Genomic DNA, 13,827 nt, shown 5'->3' on the forward strand with positions numbered 1-13,827 from the left:
TGTCCTGGAGCAAAAGCGGGTCAAGCTGATATCCCGCTGCGGGGGTGGAACCCGAGCTAGCGGTGGCCGCGTCCTAGGGTCAGAACCCGGGTGAACTTAAGGACCTGCCGGAACGAGCGCCCGGGAGGCGGGGCTGACTGGAGCGGGGGGGGGGGTAGGGGCGGGGCGGAGGCGGGACCGGTCGTGGAGAGGCAGCTTCTAACTCGCAGGAAGCCGTGCGCGAGTTTGCGCGCAGGGTTCCAGCCCAAAGGGAAACCAGTGAGCTCAGGTTCTTCAGTCCAGGCAGCGCCTCGCTCTTCTTGGCTTTCCCAGTGTCCTGCAGTGACCTTCGTTGACCCCCGGAAGCCCTCTCATGGTCCTTCCCACACTCCCCGAGTGACCTTATCGTGCTTGTGGCTCATCAGTCCCAAATCTTTGTCTCCAGCCCAAACTTCTTTCCCCTGTGGGCCAGCCCACTTGACATCTCCACAACGACGTCTCTCAGGTCTCTCAAACTCGCCCGTTTCAAGTGACCTCAGCTGTCCCCAACCTGCCCCTCCTTCCCTCTTGTTCCAGCCGTCACCCTGCCACCTTCTAAGGGTTTCGGTCAGGAAACTGGCCACCACTGTGGATGTCACCTCTTCTGCCCTCGCATCTAGTCCTCATGACATCTTGGCAAATCTGCCTTCTCCCCATCATCACTGTAATCACCTCGTTTAAGTCACCTTCCCTCCCTCCAGGATTGCGGCTAGCTACATCTTCCTGCAGCCAAAGGGTTCCACACCCAAATCTCATCTGTCACTCTCCCTTTAAACATCTATCAGCCACACGATCAGGTCTCAGTTTTGTGCAGACACACTTCCAAAGTGACCAGAGCCTGCCTTCCACACTGCCACTTAAGAACTCCTCATTATAGCTCCCAACCAAGAAAAGCTGGGCCAGGTATTCAGAGCCGCCATTCCAGGATGGCTTGTGCACTCCCCACAACCCTTTCTGATCCAGCTTCAGCCACTTGAATCCTGGATTTCTGCATGTGACAGGACCACATCCTACTGGGATACCCTAGCCGTCTGTGCCTGGTCAACTCCAACTCAACCTTTAAAACTCAGTCCTTGTGTCATCTCCTCCATGAAGCCTCCCTCATCTTCCCTGTTACTTAAAGCTTAGTTCACCCTCCGAGCCCAAGTTAACAGAGACTTGTGGCCTGGTTTCAGCAGAGTAAGCTTTAGCTAGCCTAGGGAAGGGCCTGGATGAAGCACGTGATGTTGGACAAGTCAGTGCCCTGTCTGGGTTTCAGACTGGAAACCTGGAAAACTCAGGGTTTAGACAAAGTCCAAGTTTGGGCCTGATGGTGCCTCTCACAGGATAGCCCCAGTCTGGTGGGGGATTGTGGACCAGTGAGCAGAGAAGTGGGTTGAGGGCCAGTGTCCTCTGGGATATGGAATAGAGAAGCTGCCACCCCTGGAATTCGGTCCTGCAAGATGTGGTCAGGTGGTCAAAGGGAGTACCAGGATTGAGGGCTCAGTGACTAGAAAGAAGGAATATGGCCTTTCCGGAGAGACACATGAGGCACAGTCAGCCTCTTCTTGACCCCCAAACTCTGTCCCTCCCCTGTCTTGAAAATCTATTCTCTTTTTCTGTCCCTGATCTCAGGCCCCTGGGTTTGGTTCCAGAACCAGGAGACCTAAACAGAGTAGGTGTGGAATATGGAAGTCGGACACCAATTTCCCAACAGAACCAAATAAATGTTTGTGGGAGAGAAGCCAAAAGGTGGCCTAACCGCAGAGACCCCCTCAAAGCCAGCCCAATCCTAGGCTAATATTCCCAGGCCTATCCTTCTAATTTGTCTTGGGAGCTTCATGTGGCCTCAGGCGTACCCCCGCAATACATCTTGAACACATGTACAGACACTGATACTGTGGCTTCTTTACTCCCTGTCGTCCCCTTGTCTCCACAAAATATTTACAAACAGGGACGAATAGGGGCACCTTTGCCACCAAATGGACTGGGGAGTTGGGGCAGTGCTCAGACGCGCCTTGGCGCAGGGAGGGATCCTGAGGAGGGCCCAGGGCTGGTGTGACCCAAGTACCCTGCCGGGCCCAGGCAGTTCTAAGTAGGTCCATAGTTGGCCTGGGGCTGTGGGTGAGCTCAGGCCAGGTCCGGAGTGGGGGAGCCCAGCTGCTTGGAAGCCAGGAGCAGGCGGGTGGCGGCGCTCTCCGACTCAGCCAGCAGCCGCTGGTTGTTGTGCCGCAGGTTCCTCACCTCCTCCTCCAGGGCTGCCCTGTCTGCCTTCTCCTGTGTGTGTCGGGCCAGCAGGAACAGGGTCAGAGCAGCCACCCCTTTCCTGTGGCAGCCCCATGACTCTGTGCCAGCCCCAGGCCACCTCATCACCTTCTGAAGGTCTTCCTGCAGCTTCCTGAGCATGGACTCCAGGTGAGAGACTTTCTCTGATAGACTCCCAGGTTCTGGCCTGAGGACATGAAGTCAGAACTCAGTGGGACCATCACAGGGGTAGCACCAGAGGCTGACTCCCAGAAGCCCCTTAAATGTGCAGCACCCAAACCCTGTCTTCCGAGACTTAGGTGGATAATGCTTAACTCCAATGGACAGGCACAAAGGGTGGCAGAAGGGCACATGAAGGGGCTATGTGAGGGTGGGAAGCCTTACTCAGCATCAGACTTTGGAGTTCCCTTGGGGTCTCCGCTCTCTGGGATGGGCTGTCCTATGGGACAGAGGGGCCATGTGGGCAGGTCTGAAAGGGAGAAAGAATCCATCCCATCCTGGCTCTTCCTCCCAGTACCCTGGTGGCCTTACCCTCCCGGGATAGTGACTCCAGAATGGTGTTGCAAGTGGAGGCAATCTCCGAGATGGACTGCCACTCGTCCTCCAGGGTCTCACTGCCGGCCTCTGACATGACTGTGGGCACAGGAGGGGGCTCAGCAGGGGGAGTCACAGAGCCACCCTCCCCCTCCGTGCCCACCACTCCAGACTCACTCTTGCTGATGGAGTTCCGCAGAGACAAGGTTCGTGGCAAGAAGGAGGCCCTCAGTTCTGGGGCTGAGTCCTCATGGCCACTGGGGCTGCCTGGCTGGTCCTGGGGGACAGAAATGGATGTTGATGCAGTGATACCAACTGTCACCTCTATGCCACTGGGCTCCAGAGCCTTGTTACTACTCACCTTGAAGGGAGGTATCTCTCTGCCAGCACCAGGTGTTGATGGCTTGGCAGTGGTGGCCAGTAGGAGGTCTGGGGTGGTGTCAGGCAAGACTGGTGCCTCATCTGACAGGGAGCTGGGAAGAGCAGGAGTGGCTCAGACCTGGAAGCTGGTTTCCCAGAGCCTTGCCTGCCCAGGCCCCACCAAGTGCCCAAGAGAGTGCACCTGTGGGGCGATGGTGGGTTCTGGCTGTGTAGGAACTCAGTCCTCTCTTCTGCCAGATCCTCAGCCCCTGGAGGGCCACTGCCATCCTGCAGGCATAGGTGCAGCAGCTGCTTTGTGGTAGGCAGCAGGACTACCTTGGGGGTCTCATCCTGCAGAGGTTCTGCAGCTCCGCGCCGGCTGGGCTCCTTCAGAGACAGTGTGTACAGCTCCGAAAAGCTCCTGGGGAAGATGGGGAGGGGTGGCATCAGGAAGGACTCCCAGCATCAACAGGCCCATCCCTAGATGCAGCCAGAGGCTCACCACCAGGGGAGAGTGCTCCAAACTCCCTAACAGTAAAAAAACGTGTGCCTAGTTGCTGCCCATTCTTCCAGACTTGGGCTCAAATCCCAGTGCTGTCCTATGTATCCTGGGCAAATCACTCCAAATGTCCCAACTATGAAATGGGATAATAGCGCTATGCTTGTATCATGCTATGAGAGTTTAAACAGCCCATGTAATTGCTTAAGTATCCCAAATTCACTGCCTGGAGCTAAATTTGGCCAGTGCCTTTCCCTTTTCTAGAACAAGTACCTGTTTTAGCAACTCATATGAGCTAAGAATGATTAGATGTTTAAATAATTGAAAGAAATCAATAGAATATTTCATGACAAGTAGAAATTAGTTCAGACCCACAATTTGACTTGTGATTATTGGACCCTGGGATATGTCGGTTAATTACAGTAACCCCTTTATAAGGCAAGCAGCATCTATTTGAAATCCAAATAGTTCAGTGTCCATAAATAGTTTTAGTGGAACTCAGCTGCACTTATTCATTTACCTACAGCGGCAGAGATGAGTAGATGTGGAAGAGACAGGAAGTCCCAGAAAGCCTGAAATATTTACTGTCTGGCAATTTACAGCCTTAGCAGAGTAAATAAACAATAGTGGGAGGGGTTATAGTGGTGGCCATCTAATCTTGTGAGCAGTGAAACCAATGGTGCTTAATTGGTTCCACTCTATGTAAAGTGCAGTTCAGAGAGGTCAGGGCAAGAGGACTCTCAAAGCACACACATGCAAATCCTGAGAATGCTGGTGGCCACACAGGAGGCACAGGCTGCCCAGTCCTCCCACTACCCAGTGTCCCCAGCGCCCTGACCTGCGGGGCCTGCCGCTCTCATCGGGGGGCAGGACAGTGACGCAGACCTTGGGCGCAGAGCGTAGCAGCTGGGCAGCAGCCTCGGGGCCAAGGCTGGGCAGCGTCTGGCTGCATACGCGCAGCAGGCGCGCCCCGGGCCGCAGCCCAGCAGTCTCAGCAAACGTGAAGCGCTCCACATGCGTGATGAAACCCTCCGCGTCCACCTCGAAGCCCAGGCGGCCCTGGCCGTCGCGGGGCAGCGCCAGCTCCCGGGTCTCGCAACCTCGGCTTACCAGCTGCAGGACGGGGTGGGGTGTGGGCGGGGCTACAAGGAGGCGGGGCCAAGCCAGCGCCCCCCCCCCGCCCCGCCCCGCCTCACGGCAAGGCTTTCCCCGCCCTCCCTGAAAAGCTTTAGTGGCCGACGGACAGGTGAAGACCTGAGGCTCGGACACTAGAGGGCTCCTGAGGGAGCTTAAATCCCCACGCTGGTTTTGCCTCTTTCCCGGACTTTCCCTTTCGGGGGTGGTGGGGACTCCAAAACACGCTTCTTCTGAGCGCGTGAGGGCACCCTGGCGGCCAGTGCCCTTGAACCCCATGTTTATTCCCTGGCCTCTTTTCCTCCAGGCTTACCTGCAGGCGCGCCACGACCTCGCCCACCGCTTGACCGGGGTCCCCTTCGAACCGCAAGGTGATCGCCTCCCCGCGGCCGTGGTACAGGTCGAGCTGCTGCTCAGAGAAGGTCCAGGCCAGCACATCACGACAGGCACAGTTGAAGACTACGCGGTCGTCCTGTGGCGCCACCAGCACCAGTGCCTCCGCCGAAATGCCCAGCAGGCACGGCAGCTCGGCACTGTCGGGTCCTCCTGCTTGGGCTCCGGCCGCAACCCGCGCCCCTGGAGCTGCGCGCACGCCCCACATCAGTGCACCCGCCGCCTGCAGCTCAGTGCCTGGTCCCCGAGGGGTCGCCCGGCGCCTGCCGCCTAAGGAGGGCAGGCCAAAGCGGGAAGCTGAGTCCAGCGATGTAGTCGTCACCTCATTGGTAGCCAGGTCCTGTAAGTATTGCTGGCGCGTGCGTGTAGCCATGGCGTGGAATTGGCGTGCATGTGTGGCTGCCTGCTCACCATTGAGAGCCTTGGCGAGCAGGAAGGCCCGGAAGTCAGCGTTGGCTGCAAAGGGACCTCCACCTGGGGGCAGAGCTGGTCCAAAGGCTGGAGTGTCCTGGGTGCGGCTCACAGCCACCCTGTGCAGAGGGAGGCTGCAGTGAAGGACAGCAGAGGGGCTCCTGGACCCAGTGCCCATGGGAAACCTGGGATGACCCAGGTGCCCACCTGTAGGACGTGTGCTGCGTGCAGGGAGCATGCGCCCGCACCACTAAGAACACATGCTGGAAGTGCGAACGGATGGTGGTAGGGCAGAAGGGCTTGCTGCCCGGCTCCTGGAACACGATGGTCACAATGTCATTGCCGATGTGACGCTTCCTCAGGAGCTGGGGGTTAGATGGTGGGGAGTGGGCAAGAGGCACTATGTACCCCCAAACCCCTCATTCAGGCAGGGCAAATCCTCGACCTGACCATCACCGCCACTTATCTCTGGTGAAGGCATAAGGTGTTTATCTTTGGGAAGGTGCTTCCAGAGGGAAGGGTTGCAGGGGTCAGGAGAGCTCAGGCCAAGGCTCAAGTACTGCCACCCACACAGCACTCTCCAAGACTCCCCAGAACTCCTGCCACTCCCCACCCTGTGCCAGGCCCCTCACACCTGCTGCTGGTTATTAGGGGTGTAAGGCAGCATCGTGGACACGTGGAACATGATCTCATGGTCCTGGTACGTGGTGTAGAGGGAATGCGTGCCCGTGGAATCCGCTGTGGCCGGGGAGTTGGGGACACAGAGGGAAAACAAAGGGAGTCCGGATGGCTTAAACCTGCCATCTTGTTCACACTCAGGAGCCTCCATGCTCCAACAACAGGCAGACAACCCCTTCATGCCACCAGCCAGAGCCTAAGCCACAGGGTCTGAGGCCTTCAGCTTTGGCTGCTCCCCTCCCCTCCCCTGCAGGCTGCAGCCTCACACCAGGGTGAAGGGGGTCAGGACAAGACAGAAGTGAGAAAGGGTCTCAGAAGGAGACAGGAGTTAGGAGGAACTGATGGCCTGAGCACAGAGGCCTCTCCCAGAGGGAAGTGGGGTGTTCCCCTGGAAGCTGGCTTCCATGTTGGAGGGGTGATACCTCCAAAACCACTGGGCCCCAACTCAGGCAATAGGGTACCAGGGCCTTGGAAGACAGCCCTGGACCCTTCTTCCAGCCCATAGCCTGGCTTTGCAGCCAGACATGTCCTCAGCCCCAGACTCTGGACAAAGAGTCACAAGGGACCCCAAGGAATGCTGCCCCTCAGTACAAGTTCTGCCCCTTCCCCACTAGCCCCCAGGGCCTCACTTTTGGTGTCTAGCTGGGCCCGGTAACTCTCAAAGCCTTTGAGCCGCACGACATCGCCCAGCAAGGTGAGGAACTGTGTGAAGGCTGCCCCCGCCTCTTGATTGTTGTACATCTCCTCCTCTGAGCCCTGGCCGGCCCGGCAGTACAGGATGCCCACCTTGCGCTGGAAGCTCAGCTGGGGGAGAAGAGGGTGGCAGAAGGCACAGGCCTCAGTATCCCATCAATCCCACCCTGACTGTGTTATGGGGAACAGTTGGGACCCTGGCCTGGGGGTTTGGCCTTGAGTCCCAGCCCTCTCTGAGCTTCTATGTCCTCACTAGTCAAGTGGGTATAGTCTGCTCAGGAGGGGAGGATGGGGGCGGTTAGTCCTCCTGTGACGATGGAGCAGGCCACGCACACAGTGTACTCGTGGCCCAGAAATGTTCCTGTTGCCATCCTGCTTGACTCAAGCCTAGACCAGCATCCCCTTCTTTGAATTTGAGGTGCCCCCACCCCAGCCCCATGAACCATCTCTGTTCCTAGCTCTTTTCCATCTGTGGATAACCATGCATAGCTGAAGGCTCTCTGAACCCATTAAAGCAACCCTGGGGTCTCCCCAACTCTTACATCCCTTCTTCATGGCTAAGCTCAGAGCTAGAGCCAGGCACACATGAAGCCCAGGTTCAACCCTGGCAACACACACACACACACACACACACACACACACACACACCTTGACTTCTTCTGCAGCCAAGGGATGGCAGCCCCATCCCAGGACTCTCTCGGCCACCTCTGGCTCTGACAACCGGGCCTCTTCTCCACCTATGTTTCTCCCCTCAGTGGCTGCGGTGGCCACCTCCATAGGATGACACCCCCTCTCTAAGTCCAATCCAGACAATTCTTCCAAACTCCAGGCCTCCTTCCCCAGCTGCCAGGTACCCTGCCAGCACTCTGGCACCTCATCTCGTTGCCACTCTCTGGTCCCTTTTCCTCCTCCAGGGTCTCCGACTCCATGAAAACACCATTCTCAGGGGCCAAGAAGCTAAGGAGTCTCAATCTTCCCTTTTTCAGTCAGTCACAAGGGCTACTGACTCTACCCCTGGGCTATCACTTTCTTGTCACCTCCTCTATCATCACCAACATGTCTAGCTTGGATAACTGTATTGACCTTTGACCTGGCCTCTCTGCCTTCTGCTCCAGCTTAGTCTCCTGTAACCAGAGGGCCACTGTGCCTCTCAGATCCAACCATTGCTTCTCAGTGCCCCTGGAACCAAAAGCAAGCCTCTCTCACCCCTCTCAAGCTGTCCTCCACCCACACTAAAGTGCATGTGACACTCTTAGTCTCAACCATCATCCAAGTTGTTTCTTCAGCCCAGAAGCCTTGCTCAACATTGTCTGCAAAAAACACCCCGCTCATCTTGGCTTGAGCTCTTGCATTACCTCCATAGTGTAAAACCCCAGCTGAGGAAGCGCATCAGCACCAGCCCTCCAAAGTCCCCTTGCCAATGTTCTGTTCCTGTATTCCAACAGTTCTCAGTAGATCTCTCTCCACACCCAGCTGTGAGCTACTCAAGGAAAGCACCTGGCCTGGACCTGTCCCCAGGGTCCAGCCTGGGGCCTGACACCAAGAGTGTATGAGACATATTTGTTGAGTGATGGGTGAAGGACACAGAAGAGGAGAGTCAGGGTCAGGGGGCAGCTTTTAGCAGAGGGTAGAAAAAAGAATTTCCCGCTGGCCTGACTGTCCCAAAGTAGAACAGGAAACTTTGGGAAGAAGCAGCAAACCATATTGAAAGGAGAACAAGCAGGTGCCGCAAGGCAAATTGGTCAGGAATGATAAGAGAACAGCAGAAGCCCTAGGGTCAGTCAGACCAGGGAGTCTGGGTCTTAAAAGTACACATGCACTACTGTGGAGTTTTTTTTAAATGCAGACTCTGGTACAGTGGGCCTGGCCTGAGACCCCAGAATCTGCATTTCTAAGACCCTAGAGGCTGAGGATGCTGGTGGTCTTCAGACCTTTGAGAAACAAGGCTCCAGATGACCCCTGATGGTTTCTGAAACACTGGAGATGGACTGGCTTTCTCTAGGCTGGGGGGATGGGCAGACTGGGTCTACTTATAAGGCAGGGTCTCCCCATCCTGGCCACTCACCACTTGTTCATCCAGTGTAAGGAGGGTGCGAGGCACCTTGGGGGAAGCCGAGCCCAGACGCAGGCATGTTGGGCTTAATCGTGGTGCCACATGCTCCAGAAGTTTCCTCGGAGACAGGCCTCGTGGGGGGCCTGGTGGCAGTGCGTCCTCTGAGATGGTGCCTCGGAGGGTCCGGAGCTGAAGGGATGTTGGGGCACTTAGGACCAGATGGGGTAAGGATGAGGGGACCTGCGTCCTGATCCCATGATCCTGGCCCACCTGTGTGGTCCTGACGATGATGCGGTAGCTGTGCTGGGTACTCCCTCCGCTGCCTTCTTTCTCCTCCCGCCGCAGGCTTACTGCCACAGGGCCTAGCACCTCGTCCATCCCAAAGAAGTTCTGGTGTTCTGGGGAGGGGCAGGCTATGGACGATCAGTCAGGGCCCCCTGGCAGTTCTGCCCACCAGGATCTACCACACTCATCACTAGGTCCCATCTCACCAAATGTAGTCCCTGAGCTTTCCTTCTGAAGCCCAGCCCACATCACAACTTGCCCAAGACCTAAAAGGCCAATGCCTGACTGCACCCAGGCGCAGATGCTGCCTGGCCCCATCCCTACCCCCATATTTTTCGTTCTAAGAGAATTTCTTTTCATAGCAAAGGTGAGAACAAGGTTTCTAAGTGTAGGCCTTTCAGGCCCGAGTTTTCCCCTCACAGAAATGTGGACAGAAAATCTCTTTCCAGCTTGGTGGGTTACGAGGATGAACCAGAAGGGTGTGCCTTGGCTGGGGATGAAGGGCCAGGGCTTGCCCTTAAGGAGGTGAGCCCAGCAGAGCCCTGGCTCAGCCCCTTTCCCTCCTGAAGCCAGGTACTTTACAGGGGAAAAAAAAAAAACAAAAACCCTGACCCCTCTACTGTATGCACTGCAGGTGACAGGGACCTCGGCCCCAGCCCCCTCCTCCCTCTCCCCCAGACAGCCTGCACTCACCTTTACCATAGAAGTATTTGCGGTAGTAGCCAGCACCCAAGTCTGCGTGCTCCAGGCTGTAGGCTGCAGTCCGGTTCTGTGGCTCTTCCAGGACAGACACCGATGCGTTGGGCAGTGCAGGGGGCACAGGTGGGGACACTGGCCCACCTAGGCCTAGCTCGCCCTCACCCCCAAGCTCGCTCACAAATCCAGGTGCCCCAAGCAGCAGGTCTGAGCTCACAGCCTGGTCCTCGGCTGAGGCCCGGGTCCCAGAGCTGGATTCCACATGGCCCCCTGTTCCCCGTGGCCGTGGAGCCCAATCAAAGAGCATGCTCTGGACATCATAGTGAGCAAACCACCGGGGCTCCAGCACTGGTGGGAAGGTGGGCTCTGGCTCCTCAGCAGGCAGCCCCAGCAATGCCAGTGGGTCCGTGAAGAGCCGGGTGGGGGCTGCAGCAGGACGACTGGCTTCCTCGTGACTGTGGGCCCTGGCCCGAGGGCTGGCTGGCGTAGGGGGTCGGGCCTCACCTGCATCACTGCCACTGCGCAGGAGTGGGCCCCGAGCTGGCCTTGGCTCAAAGGTGTGTGGTGTCAGTGGGGGCCTGGCTGGCTGGCGCAGCTTACGGGCGAAGAGGTCATCGCTGGGTGCTGGGGCCATGCCCCGCCGAGGGCTCCCCACGCCGCCGGCCCACATGGGCATGCTCTGTGGGCCTGACTCTCTGGGGGCCGGGTTGCATTGGCAGACAAGGGTGCTTGGTGCCCAGCCTGCAGGCCGAGGCTGTGGCAGCTGTTTCTGCCCTGAAGGAGGAGGGGGCTGTTCAGAGGGGCCTGGGGAGAAAACAGGAACCCAGGCCCCTAGCCTGGTCTTCCACCACCCCGGTTGGCTTCCGGCCCCCTCCGAGACCATCAAAGCTGCTTCCGCTTTCCTGGCCACTTCCTTGTCTGCCTAGGGCTGAGGTTTCCAGCCCCTTCCCGGGTTAGTGTGGGCTGGGCTATGGTGCCTTGGCCCTGAGGGTCCTAAAGCCTAGGCAGCTCTGAGGTTGCCAAGTCCCACTTAACACACCTTTGCTTTGGCCTGGGCCCAGAGTGAAGGTCCCCGCCAAGGCCTGGTCCAAAGGATAGACAACTGGTTTGGACTGAAACGGGAAACCCATGGGGCCACTGGTGTCTGGGTCCTGCCTGCTTGACAAAGGGAGGACGTCCTGTCCCCAGAGACCTTCCTCCCTGCACCTCCCACTTCCTCCAGGGTCCCTGAGGACCTGAGCACCCAGAGGCCTGCTCTCAGCGCTCTGGCTCCTACAGTCTCAATACCTCAGGGGAATAGGGGCTCCCAGGGCCACAGGAAGGGCTAGAAGACTTCCTTCAACACAGGAAATGGTCCCATCTTTGGGCCCAGCCCCCTTGCAAGCCCACACATCATGAGGAAGGGGCTGGGATCACTCAGCTTAGTCATGGGACCCAAATCACCCTAGCTTGAGAGAGAGACCCCAGGCCCATCCTCTTACAGATTATTATGCCCACACCTGAGAGCAGGAGAGGGCATGCTAGAACTAAACACCCAAGCCCCTTTGATAGAACTGGAATCCATGGGGACCTCAGCCTATGTGATCTCAGTGATATGGACAGGGAAGTCTGAACCTCATGTAACAGATCAGTCTGGGGTCCAGAAAAGAGATGCTCTTGCCTATTAGCAATTCCATGTAAGAAAAAAGTCTGAATCTCCAGGGCCTTAACAGAGCTGCACCAGCACACCCCTGTCCCTGTGTGCTTAGAGGGCTGGGGATGTGGCTCAGTGGTAGTGCACTTGGGTTCATTCCCCAGTATTGAAAAAAATGAAAAGAAAAAAAAAAGGAACCTGCGTAGGTGTGGAGCAGGTGGGGGTTGGGCCAAGCAAGGCTCTCGGTCTCACAGGATGTAAGACTGAGACACCCAAGGCCCCAGAGACCTGCTGAGTGAGGAAATGAGGTGAGCCCCGGGGCAGGTGTGAAAGGTGGTGTGAGAACATGAGGGGGAGCTACCCCGTGCCCTGTGAACCCTTTATGGAGTGGGCAGCCAGAGCAGGGGCCTGAGGACTTTCAGCTGGCCTTCAGAACCAAACAAGGGTAGGCTTCCAAAGCTCAGGGTGCCTCCAACCTTGGTTTCTTGGGACAGGCTCTGATGTGGACCTTGAGCCTCTGTTTTCTCATCTCTAAAAGGAGTTAACTATCCCTGTTCCCACTGAAGACTGCAGGGAGACTGAAAGGAGGGTGAAGCCATTGGAGCTAGCCATCTATGTGCATGACAGATGCAGGCTCCATGTGCCAAACTCTGGGCACGAGCAGGCTTGGGCTGGGTAGGCGTGGGGGTGGGTGGGGAGAGGGTATGAAGAAGGGGGTCTGTGCAGGTTCCTGCTCCACGTGGCTAAGTGTGTAAGGGAGCTCTGTGAGTGTGTGCAGCCCAGCCCAGGGATCGACTCTTGCCTTGGCCCAGTGCCGGGCTCTAGCCCTGCCTTGGGGGTGTCTTGGATTCTGCCCCCCATCCCACAGCTTTACACAGGGTCCATTGAGGCCAGGACATTCCTTGCAGTTTGTGTCACTTGCGGGGAAGGGGCAGCTCCGCCCCCACAGATCCGGAAGGCCTGGCTGCCCCAGGAGGCGGCCCTGGACGCTTCCCAGCACATCTGGAGGTCATGACCCCATCTCTGCTACCAGGGGGCGCGACAGATGTTTCCTCCCAGCCCAGGCCCAAGACTGGGGGGTGGTGTGCAAAAGCTGGAGAGGAGGCCACCCAAAGAGAAGGGGAGACCCAGAAGAGGGGGAGTACCCCCCAACTCAGCAGGAGGGGCAGTTGCCAGCGCCAGAGAGGAGTCAGGCGTCACTGAATCCACTCACCGGCTCACCAGTCGGGTTAAGCCGTCATGCAGAGGAGGGACTGGGAGTCATCAGACGGAGGCAGAGGACTGGACATGCTGACTCGGGACTGAGCTGGAGCCGGAGGGAGGTTGGGAGGGTGCAGGCAGCGATCGCGGTGAGAAGCCTCGTCTCCACCCCAACACTACCAGTGCCTGCATCCAGGCCACTTTGTCCCTGTCTGGCCCGACCGTAGGGCTTCCCGAACCCCACTCCCACCAGTACCTCTGGGGCTCCCGCCCAATGGATCACAGCAGCCTCCCGCGCCGGGATCTTGCTGCCTGTTCTCCAGCTAGGCTCTGGCTGGGCTCCGGCTCCGCCTGGGGGCGGGGCCATGTAGGGGCGTGGTCAGACGGAGGGGCGGGGCGGTTGCTTCTAGCGCGCCTGGGTCTGTCTGCGGCCGGCGGGAAGCGCAGGGGGCGGGGACTCCAGGCCTGGCCACGGTCAGACCAGTCAGTGCTCAGCAGGAGGCCAGGCTGACCTAGGCGCCTCCTGCCACCCTTTATGCTGGGCCCACGTTCTGGCTGAGAAATGGGAACAAGTGTACCTGCCTTCCAGATCAACTGGAAGGGCTAGAGGCCACCTTGCGTCCAGCTCCCCTCCAGCACTCAGCAGGTACCCAGGATGCCCAGCCCCAGACTCTGGGTAAATGCTCTATACACCTGTCTCATTTATTGTAGAACACCTTACAAAGGTGTCCTCATCACCTCTTTAAGGCTTGGAGTATTTGAGGTTCAGAGAAAGGCTATGGCCAAGGTCAAGGTTGAGGAATGTAGGATGCATAGGGCTGGAAATTTTTGAACATACTGGAATGGGAAATGCAACACAACCACCTTCACCTCAAGGCTTCTAAAGGGAACAGAATTGTGGGGAAAAGGACCCATCTTACCTGGTCCCCACCTTGGTCTGACCCCTATCCCCTTCATCCCTCAGCCCCCTTCCATGCACATCCACCCATACTCAGC

General features: G+C 57.7%; 1 protein-coding gene across 3 annotated transcripts; it reads right to left on the reverse strand.

The window, feature by feature from the left end:
* Window positions 1-1,893: 1,893 nt before the first annotated feature.
* Window positions 1,894-13,749, reverse strand: Sipa1 (signal-induced proliferation-associated 1). 3 transcript variants are annotated; one of them, XM_078045601.1, is made up of 16 exons: window positions 13,088-13,749; window positions 9,996-10,772; window positions 9,288-9,415; window positions 9,030-9,206; window positions 6,901-7,075; window positions 6,228-6,331; window positions 5,801-5,958; window positions 5,103-5,712; window positions 4,494-4,768; window positions 3,359-3,577; window positions 3,158-3,269; window positions 2,974-3,073; window positions 2,794-2,895; window positions 2,647-2,701; window positions 2,371-2,449; window positions 1,894-2,274 (listed from the first exon to the last, which is right to left on the reverse strand). In XM_078045601.1, exons 2-16 carry the CDS (start codon window positions 10,672-10,674, stop codon window positions 2,128-2,130), a joined length of 3,120 nt encoding a protein of 1,039 aa, XP_077901727.1. In that variant the 5' UTR covers window positions 10,675-10,772; window positions 13,088-13,749; the 3' UTR covers window positions 1,894-2,127. The 3 variants fall into 3 exon arrangements, with proteins under 3 accessions (XP_077901727.1, XP_077901726.1, XP_077901728.1); XM_078045600.1 differs by having other exon boundaries at window positions 12,845-13,749; XM_078045602.1 differs by lacking the exon at window positions 2,647-2,701 and having other exon boundaries at window positions 12,845-13,749.
* Window positions 13,750-13,827: the final 78 nt, after the last annotated feature.

This window comes from Ictidomys tridecemlineatus, chromosome 4 (genome assembly GCF_052094955.1).
Source record: "Ictidomys tridecemlineatus isolate mIctTri1 chromosome 4, mIctTri1.hap1, whole genome shotgun sequence".
Taxonomy (NCBI): domain Eukaryota; kingdom Metazoa; phylum Chordata; class Mammalia; order Rodentia; family Sciuridae; genus Ictidomys; species Ictidomys tridecemlineatus.